The sequence below is a fragment of the Petaurus breviceps genome, unplaced genomic scaffold (assembly GCF_028583685.1).
Source record: "Petaurus breviceps papuanus isolate PSGF00001 unplaced genomic scaffold, PetGlider_PUasm1.0 90879, whole genome shotgun sequence".
Classification (NCBI taxonomy): Eukaryota; Metazoa; Chordata; class Mammalia; order Diprotodontia; family Petauridae; genus Petaurus; species Petaurus breviceps.
The window spans coordinates 14,138,522-14,149,133 of NW_027187368.1; the positions used below are offsets into that span (position 1 = coordinate 14,138,522).

Here is a 10,612-nt window from a genome sequence, read left to right on the forward strand (position 1 = left end):
TCTCTCTCTCTCTCTCTCTCTCTCTCTGTCTCTCTCTCACACACATATACACACACACACACAAACCCCACCCCACCATATGCCTCGGTGCCCCATTAGGTTCCCAGGCTGATCCACACCAACCACACCCATCATACACCCAATGCACTGACTGTACCACGTGCCTTGTAACCACATCCTCCCCCCCTCTCCTCCCAGTACAGCACAGAACCCACCCCCATCAAATGGTCCCAGGTTGTCATTGATACCCTGGGTATCAATCAGCTGCCTCCTGGGTACATACAACTCCTCTCTCCACCTACTCAAGTCTTTTGTCCTTACTCTTCACCCCCCTGCAAATGCTACACCTTCCATTACCTCTTTCATACCCACATCCTGCTGCCAGATACACTAATGGGCTGGCTGGCTGGGCTGCCTTTCTGGGGGTCAATGGAGGCCTTTTTCTATTGTTCATTGCTTTGTGGCTGGTACTAGGTCAACTAGAAGAGCCAGATCCAAGCAGGAAACTTGAGGCAGCCCCAGACCAGGGAGGTCCCATTGGAGTAGGCAGATCTATTCCTGGGCTGGGAACAGGAGGTCTCTAAATTAGAGGTGAAAAGACAAGGAGTTTGTCCAAGGGGGAAGAGGGAAGGGGTCTGCAGTTGGAGGGAAAAAAAAATAGATGACCTGGGAATCCTCTCCTCTTCCTGTACTGTGGACATTCCTTGACAGCCCTTGTCTTTCTGCTCCTCAGAATTCTTCATCATTATCAAAATCTTAAGAATTAGAAGAACTCTCAGAGGTCAGCTAAGACCGCTCTTCCCTTCTCTGTCCTAAACCCATGGGGCTCTGAAGAAACTTGGACTCCTCCAAGTTCACTGGGGAAGTTTGGGATCTCATGGCAGCATCTTGGGACTGATGAGAAGGCTTCTTAAGTATAGATGTACAAGATAAGCTTGCTGCTGTCACTCTTCCCAGGTCCTTCCCCTTATAAGCAGGGCTAAGGGGGAGCTGACAACTCAGTTCCTGCTCCCCTGGGGTGGCATCTCCATCAGGCGCCTAGAGAGACAGAAGGTCTGGGTCTCTGTTCTGGTCAGTTGTTCTCTGCACACTGTCTTTCTGACCAGAAAGGGAGGGAGGGCTGCCTCTCTGCGATCTCAGAGCTGGGGAGGACAAAGAATCTGCTACTTGTCTTCTCTCAAACTAGCGAGACTTAGAAAAAGGATTTAGCTTCCAGGGTGCATGTAGCAAATGCAGGGCTTGAGCCAGAATCTACCTGGAATATAACTCATGACTTTAGAACCTACCTGGAGCCAGAAACCATTCCTGATTTGACTTTAGCACCAGGCCGGGTCTAGAGCTGTAGAGTCATGCCTGTTCTGGATTAGCCTAATTACTAGTTTCTAACCTTGGGGCCGGAAGGGGGGAACAATGCAGAAATCATTAGAGCCCAGAGGCTTTTAGTTGGGAGGGAACTTGAGTCTGGGTGATTGAGTTTGTTGTCTTCTAATTGAGTTTCTCCTTATGTTTTTCCTCTCTAACAAGGTGCTGGGTTTGATGGGGCTTGGCAACCTTCCTTTTGGACTCCCACCCCACCCATCCCTGCCAATAATAGAGTCCTAACTCCATCTCCAACCTGGCTATTTGTGGGTCACAGGAGCTGTTTCCCACTTAAGAGACCACTGATGGTCACCATCCCTCACAACACATACCACATACCAAGGTCCCCTGGCTCTTCAGGGACAACCATTGATAAAGGGCTAGGGTCACATTCAGTGCCCAATGAGGGCAGATTCCAGGATACTATCCCTACACAGGGACTGCCACACTAAATCCATACTATCTGCCAGGGTTCAGGGGTCATTTAGTAAAGGAAGAGACTAAGTCAAATTCTCCCCACCTCAAAGGACACTGAGGAAGAGAGTGTAGATGACAAGCAGGAATGGGTTCCAAGAACTCAGCCCCTTCTTTTACCCTTTCTATGCTTCCTCCCTTCTCCCTTAAGGATGAGAGACAGCACCAACCTGATGCTAACGTGCTTTGAGATACATTGCAGGAATGGGCCCAGATCACCAAGCCATGTGGGTATCCCAGAATATGACAAGTTGGGGAAGGAGGGTTAGTATGAAAAGGTTTTTTGGACTACAAGCTTTGGTTTGGGATGTACACTGTTCCCTAGTGGTGGGTCTGCTCTGACCTTGGGAGGACTCTAATGGGGGGGGGGGTGTGAAGGCTTGGAAGATGTCATAGGGTGTGTGTGTGTGAGTGAGACAGAGAGAAAAGAGGGAGAGGGAGAGAGTATTGGTTGTCTGGTTCTGCTAAGGGGGTTACCCAAGAAAAGAAGAATCTGGGAATTGGAATCGGAGGTAAATAGAAGAACCTAGTCTCCCAAGCCCAGAAGTGTCCCTGGGAATATGACTGCCAGGAAGTGGGGTGGAATGAGGAGCCTGAGATATCATAGGCCTTGCTGGATCCTCCTTGACAGTGTCATGGTGCCTCAGCTCCCTCTCTCCAGGAAGGGCCTGAACAGATGGGATCCTCCTTACCTGGGGTATCCTGAGAAGGCACATTTCTATGCATAATCACAGGGGCTGGAGGCACCTGCAATAATTGAGGGGGAGGAGGAGCGAAGCACAGCTACATTTCAGGCTGGGAGGGGGCTCTTGGCTCCACCTACTCTGTGAATGCCTCAGACTAAATGTAGGAGAGGGCATCCAGACCAGCTAAGAGAGCCCCTGCCTACCCAGGCTGGAATCCCAATCAGCCACAAGCTGCCTCTTGAGTTCCCATAGTGCTAAAGTTCCCAGATGACTTCAGTGCTTTGAAGTCTCCTCAAAACCACGAACTTGTCCAATCCTACATTGAATTTAATTCAACAAGCATTTACAAAGCTCTTGCCCTTTGCAGAGCTCACGGGGCTTGGCTCCAGGGGCCATACAAAGATCTGATTCCAGATGCAGCCCCCACTTTAGATGGGATTCCAAATTTAGATGTGGTTCAAGTTTGAACTCCTCCCTCTTCTTCCTCCTTCCTCCCCATCCCCCACTCCTTGCCTGGCTATTGACTGACAGGAATCCCCAACTATGGACTCCTTCCCTTAGCTTAAGCCCCAGCAGCTTCTGCTCAGTGGATTCTCTGTCAGCTCATGTGCCCTACTGGGTACCGACCTTGCCAACCCTTACCCTCTCCTCTTTTCCCTTTTCAATTCCTTTGCAGCCTCCCTCTGTCCTCAACCCTTATGTCTCCCTCCATGTACTTCAATATCGTTGGTGCCACCCTCTTCTTCCTCTGCCTTCCTCTCTTGGGCCCAGGCAGGGGGAAGCTGGGGAATCCCCAGGCTGGGCTTTCTGTACTGAGACTTTTTTGTATGCCACAAACTTTTTGTATATTTTTAATTTTGCTGCAACATGAGATATTAAAGTCATTTCAGTACAAACTCCCCTGACTCTTGTGGATGTTTCCTGAATTAGACAAAAAGAGATAGATGGGAGGCCACAGCTTGGCCTCCCTTCCAAACCTCCTTTCTTTAGGAGGCTGCCTCAGAGCAGCAACCACGATTTTGACCCCTAGGGGAAAAATCAGTGGGGGTTGGGGGTGGGGATGGAAACCTGGAATCTAATCCTATGAGAGGTTGAGGTAGTCTGAAAACAGAAGTCATGGGAGCTGAGTAGGCTGACAAACTGGGAGACTAGGGTGTTTGAAAGTGGGCAGAGGTTGGGGAAGAGAAAACATGAGCCAGGTACTGAACTTATTGGAGAGGAGAGACAGTGATCCCGAGATATGGGGATCATTGCAACAGGGATCTGGGCAGATCGAGAAAACTTTAGAGGTGATTGCTGAGTGATAGTATCAGAGAGAGAGTGTGTAAAAGGGGGCACAGGGAGCCAGAAGTATGCTAAGTCCTCTTCTTGGCATTACCCATCAGGGGTTGTGTGAGAAGGAACAGGTACCCTTGGAAAATATGCCAAGAGATGGGGTGCCTTTAGGAGGAAGTTGAGATTAACAGGGAGTGAACTGGACCTTCCTTCCAAATCTCTACATCCTAAAGGACATAAGAAGTGAGTTCCCTTGCATACCCCCTGCTTCTGCTGTGAAGCATAGGGATCGGGCTGGGAGGAGGTGAAATCTGTGTTTGATTTTCTCTGCTCATTGGAGAAATGGCTAAATCAATCAGTTAGACTGCTTTGAGCCCCTATTTTCCAATTATACCATACAACTAGAGATCATCCAAACCCTTCTTTCTACAGATAAGAAAAGTGAAGTCTAATGAAATTAAGTGACTTACCCAAAGTCATCAAGCTAGTGGGTAGGCAGAGCTGGAATCTGACCTGAGTTCTTCTGACTTCAAATCCAGGACTCTGGGTATATGGTAAGTGACTATAAGAGAAATAGAAACAAAAATACCATCAAATGATAATGGCCAAGAGATCACTTTTGGCTAGGGGAAGTGAGATGGGGTGGGAGGGCAAGGAGGCTTCATGGAAAAGGCAGCATCTGAGCTGAGCCTTAAAGAAAGATTGCAACAGGGGCGGCTAGGTGATGCAGTGAATAGAGCACTAGCCCTGGAATCAGGAGGACCTGAGTTCAAATATGGCCTCAGACACTTAACACAAAAAAACTAGCCATGTGACCTTGGGCAAGTCACTTAACCCCAATTGCCCTCCAAAAAAAAAAAAAGGCAACAAATAAATGAATGGATGAATAATGTAAAAAAAAAAAAAGAAAGGTTGCAACAGATTAAATATTTTGGACTTTTCCCTGTGAATAGATGGAAGACTCTGAAGGGTCTTGAGCAAGGGGAAGGACATGACCAAAATTGTCCATTAGGAAAATGAGTAGAGGAGGAATAGAAGAACTAGAGACTGGTTAGGAGACTAAAGAAATATTCCAGGGAAGAGGGGGTGGATGCCTGAACTAGGGGGGTTAGATTAAGTAATCCCTAGAGTAGGTGTAGGGAACCTGCAGCCTCAAGGCCACATGTGGCCCTCTAGGTCCTCCGTGCGGCCTTTTGACTGACTCCAAGTTTTACAGAATAAATGCTTTTATTATGAGGATTTGGTCTGTGAAATTTGGATTCAGTCAAAGGGCCGCACTTGAGGACCTAGAGGGCCACATGTGGCTTTGAGGCCACAGGTTTCCCACCCCTGTCCTAGAGTATCTTCCAGCTCAGATATCTCCTTACCAGATGAAATATGTTTGGAGAGCACAAAAATAATCATTTCTCACATTCCTGTAGCACTTAAAGTTTATAAAGGGGGGCAGCTAGGTGGTACAATGGATAGAGACCTAGAGTCAGGAGGATTTGAGTCCAAATCCAGTCTTAAACACTTCCTAGCTGTGTAACCCTAGGCAAGTCACTTAATCCACATTGCCTCCCCACCCTCCAAAAAATAAGTTTACAAAGCACTTTTCTCACAACTCAGCAAGTTAAGCAATATAAATATTACTCTCCATGTTTTACAGATAAGGAAACTAAGGTTTAAGGCTCTTAGTAACACATCTAGTAAGTGCTTGAGGCAGGATTTGAACTCAAACCCAGTGTCCTTTCCTTTATCCTGTATTGCTTTTCACTACAAATACAAAGAAAATTTGGTTTTCCTTTCACAAGCAACCCAGTGAATTTGCAGACAGCACCCAATATGTTAGAGGGTATTTGCACTGCTGAGGAGGTCTGAACTCTAGGAGAATCTGTCAGAGAGGACAGGAACTAAATCTGCTCTCTTCCTGCCTGGGACTGCAGCCTGGTCCAGACCAGCTTCCTGCCACCATGGCTAGAAGCACAGGATATACAGAGAGGAAGGAGGAAGCAATTATAGGACCTAGCCCTTCCCAGCCCAGGCCATCTGGCCTCTGGGGGTGGGGAGGGTGGGGAAGATGGGAAAGGGTGGGGAGAAAGAGCAAGGGCCTGGGAACTCCTCCATGAGCCCTAAACCTAAGGAGGCACCTATATTTTCCAAACATAGATCACAAAATGTCAGAGCTAGAAAGGATCTCAGACACTGTTAGGTCTAACCCATCTGAAAGATGCGATAACTGAAGCCCAGAGAAGAAACATCAGCTCAAGATCACACAGCAATGGTGGCAGAACTGGGATTGGAACATTTAAATCATTAATATACCCATCGCTACTTCCCTCGAATAATCTCTTATTTTGTTCAGTCCTTGTTACTTTTCCATTCCTTCTCAGCTGATTTTCACAACCCTGCTTTGAAAAGGTAAACAATTATCCCCTTTTGAACAGATGGGGAAACTGAGGCCTAGGAAAGTTAAGCAACTTATACAGGGTCATGCAGCAAATGAAAAAAACATCAAGGTCTGACTTGGAAAAAGAATCCCAGTGTCTTGAGGCGAGTTCTAGGCTCATTCCACCAAATTTTAGACATTCACAACCTAAGGCTGACTCATGGATCAGGGTTATGCTTGAACCCCTCTTACCAGCTTGCTGGGGCTGATCGTTTAAATGTGAGCATCTACAGCTTGGAAATCTACAAACACTACAAATTAGGACTTGATTGTTTTTATTGATTGCTGGGTAGATTTAGAAAGGTGTTAATAATGCAGATTAAATTTAAAAGTATATCCTGCAAACAGATTTGGGGAGGAAGGGGAAGTTGTTAAACATTTACCAGCACCTCCTTACCCATGGTGTAATGTAAACAGTTCCAGGTTTGTAGTCAGTAGAACTGAATTCAAAGCCATGCTTGCCACCTATAGATGAGGTCCCTTTCTGGGGGTTAGACTAGGTGTCCTCCAACATCTTGGGGTCCTGTGGTCCTTTGAGTGTTTATCAGATCTGAGATAATTTGGAATGGAGAGGAGTGAAGGCATAGGAAGGGATCCTGAAGGGGTAGGGCCTAGTGTTGGACCCTAGGTAACTAAGGGAAGTATGAGGACAGTGGGCAACTTTGTGGTTTTTAAGCAGTCTGAAAGGGAGGTTAAACTCCATCCCTAATCACAAAGTCTATATAGGAATCAAGTGTAGCCACATAGGACACGGCAGGTGTGCCTTACCATCCCTGATTATCTCCTATCAGCTCTCTGGGACAGTGGTTCCCATATCTTCCCCCTTATTCTCTGTCCTTACCCAACTCTCCCCAAGAGGGGCTGCCATTCTGCTCAAAATTCCTTCCCCTGGTCTGGGGTCCCTGGCATACCCACCCGATCCAGTTCAGTACTTCTTATCAGGCCAGGAGGGGCAGGAATTCCTGGCCTGCTTGGTGGAGTTTCCGAGGCAGGAAATACAACAAAGAAAATCTCCAGCCAGTAGAGAGGTGGGGGTTGGGGGGACACACCATGGAGTTCGAAGGGAAGAAAGGGAGAAAGGTATGTTTGGATCTGTGGCTTGGGAATGGGCTTCAGGACCCAGAAAATAGGGGATCCTGGAGGGGGGAGGAGTGAGAGGAGGAAAAGATGCCTCTAAAGAGGTGAAGTTAATGTTGGGGCCTCTCTTATTAATGGATGGGACCCTGCTCCGTGGGATAGATAGACTGATCGTAGGACTTAGAGCTGGAGGGAAGTCAGAAGTCAACTTTTTTTTTTAATCCAGAGTTTCTAACATTTTTGTATATTACAGACTCCTTTGGCAGTCTGGTGAAGCTTATAGATGCCTCCTCAAAATATTGTCTCTAAATGCATAAAGCAAAATACATAGGATTACAAAGGAAACCCATTACATTGAAATAGATATAATTTTTTTCCTAATCCAAATTTGCTAATGGGGTGAACTAATTTACCGATGGAGAGAACTAATAACTTTGGTTCTAGTCCAATTCCCTCATTTTACAGATGATGAAATGAAGCCCTGAGAGAAAAGTAGACTTGACCCTAGTATCAGCACAGTTAGAAAACCGGAGAGTTCTATAGATAGTTCTAACAAAAGCACCAGCTTCTCTCCCTCTCTAAGGCTGCCCGTAGCTGGCTTAATAAAAGCAGCTTCCCAAACTTGCTCAGAGCTGATTGTATTAGTAAGAGGGAGAGCCAGGTGTCACATCATTGGGTGGCACAGAAGAGCTACCTGGGGATTCTGAACTTTGGGGGTAGACTTTCCGTTTGTCTCTGTTCCCCTGAGCTGTGCATGTCCCCCTGGAAAGAGCTTGTGGGACAGGTGAGCCAGATAGAGAACACAATATTGGAGTTCTCTTAGGTCTGTCTCTTGTGGACCGCCTTCTGCTTTCTTATTAACCATGAGCTTTTCAGTAAGTGGTTTGGTTTAGGGACACTGGCCTAGAAACCTCTGTAGACTAATTTATTTTTGTAAACTGATTATGGGCAACTCAGAGGTAGAGAGGCTGGGGCTCTTGACGGGTGTTATTGGCTCACAGATCAATTGCCCTGCCTTTCTGATTGTGCTAATACTTAATTGTGCAACATCTGAAACATTCTCCAGTTGCTCTCGGTGGTTTCTGTTCCCTGGATCTTTTCCAGAGAAAAGATAGGCAGGCAGACCCCCAAACTTTCTTCCATCCTCTTGCTTTCAATGGCTCTAGACTCTGGATCATATCCCCAGGACCAGATGAATTAGAGAGACAGATTGATCCAGCCTGCCACCCCCAAACTGTTTCTCCAATATTCTTAGCAGACCCTGCTTTCTGGACCTTCCTGGTAATCCATCCTCAGAACCCCCTTCCTGAATCTCTTTTTAAAGTTCTTTCCTATTAACTACTTTTTTTTTTTTGGATTACAAGAAAGGTAGGTTCTAGATCACTCAGCCCCTCCGAGGAATTCTGGCCTTCAGAGATCCCTGTCTGTTTCTTTGAATCTATCTAGGCCCATAGGCAGTGAGGTATTCTGAATACAGTGCTAGCCTCAGACTCAGGAACACCTGGGTTCAAATTCCACTTTCAACATTTACTAGCCACATAACCATAGGTAAATCACTTAATCTCTCTGGGACTCAGTTTCTTCATCTGTAAAATGGGGATCATAATACCCATAGACCATAATTTGCATGATCATATTTGAGGCTCAAATGAAATAATACATGTTAAGAACTATGTAAATGACAGCTATTATTATCTGTCTGTCCATCCATCTCTTGAAAGTCACTATGTCTCTGATTTCAGAATAGCCCTATCTCCTCTGGTCAGAGACTTACACTCTCTCCCAGGAGGCCAAGCAATGCTTAGATGCCTTCCACCTAGACAAGCTAATATTCACAGGAGGGTTTTAGTTTATGCAAACTTCCTTGGCCAAACACAGGCTCACAAATGTACATATGTGTGCTCATACACCTACTTGAAAGCACATGAATTAAAACATTCACAAGGACATAACTCTCTCTCTCTCTCTCTCTCTCTCTCTCTCTCATACACACACACACACACACACACACACACAGAGCAGTGTGGTATAATGAAAAGAGGGCTAAAGTTGAAAGCCTGGTCCCAGCTCTTCCACTTCCTACCTGTCTGACTATGGATAAGCCACTTGATTCCTCTAGGCCTCATCTTTTCACCTGTAAAATCATGGGGTTGGCCAGGTGACCTCTAGCTCTAAATCTGTGATCCTATGAACCAGATGCACACATAGAAGATACATATATCCACACTCACTCACAGACACCCATCCACGCTCACACTCCCTGTAAAGTGTAACCACACTCTCGAATACACACAACTCATGCATTCACACAGCCTCTGGTTACACTTAATGTCCCCAAGAGTACAGACCTGTCTAGGAATATGCTGGCAAATATTTAACACCGATTCATGACACACTTTTAAGTTTAATCTGCATTATTATTTTCTGTCACTTTCTTCAGTCTAGACGATCAACAAAACAATAAATTGAGCACTGATTTGTAGCATTTACCAGTATTTGAGGTGTGAATTGTCACACTGAAAATTTAACAGTAAGCTGGGAGACGTGAGATGCCTCCAGCACACCCTGCCCCTGCCCTGATTCTGTCCTTATTGGGAATCCTGAAGTCATCTAGGTTTAAGCACACACGCACAAAGCAGTGGAGGCACACTGAAAGTCTGGCTGAGCCCCTGGGTCTTGGGCTTTGAGGCCCCTCCCCAGGCTTCTTACCCCACCTCTACCTTGCCTCCTCAGGGGTTTGTGTCTCCTATCCGCCGGCTGGTATTCCCTAAGACAAGGCGTCGGTCGGCTGGGAGAAGCCCTGCAAACCGACGGCCCCTCCACTCTGTGCCCCTGTACCCCCCGGACTATCTCATTGACCCCCAGATTCTGCTGTGTGACTACCTGGAAAAGGAAGTAAAGGTAAGAAGTGAAAAAGAAAATAACCTGGGAGGAGACAAGGCTAGGAAATTGGTGGCAAGGCAATTTAGGGGCATGGATGTAGAGCTGGAAGGATCCTTAGATATGATCTAGCTCGACCCCCTCATTTTATAGAGGAGGAAATCGAAGCTTATAGAGGTTAAATAATTTGCCCAAAGTACTGAGGTAGTAAGTAGTAGAGCTGGTTATTGAACTCAGGCCTCTGACTCCAGATGCTAATTCTTTCCTTCCCCCTACCTCATTTCCTTTGTCAGCTCATCTACAAAGGAGCCTGGCTGTCCCCCCCAAGAAAGGAAGGAGATCGATAGATAGATAGATAGATAGATAGATAGATAGATAGATAGATAGATGGATGGATGGATGGATGGATGGATGGATGGATGGATGGATGGAT

The 10,612-nt window shown here is 46.4% G+C and overlaps 1 protein-coding gene across 2 annotated transcripts in view; it reads left to right on the forward strand.

Annotated features, from left to right (window-relative positions):
* The first annotated feature begins 7,246 nt into the window (after positions 1–7,246).
* Positions 7,247–10,612, forward strand: part of CCM2L (CCM2 like scaffold protein) — a 25,233-nt gene continuing 21,867 nt past the window's right edge. Inside the window, exons 1-2 of one of the 2 annotated variants that reach the window (XM_069073919.1) lie at positions 7,247–7,302; positions 10,033–10,200. In XM_069073919.1, the coding sequence (XP_068930020.1) occupies positions 7,273–7,302; positions 10,033–10,200 (198 nt within the window). In that variant the 5' untranslated portion in view covers positions 7,247–7,272. Of the gene's footprint in view, positions 7,303–10,032; positions 10,201–10,612 lie in introns of those variants that run through there. The other variant, XM_069073920.1, reaches the window with a different exon arrangement.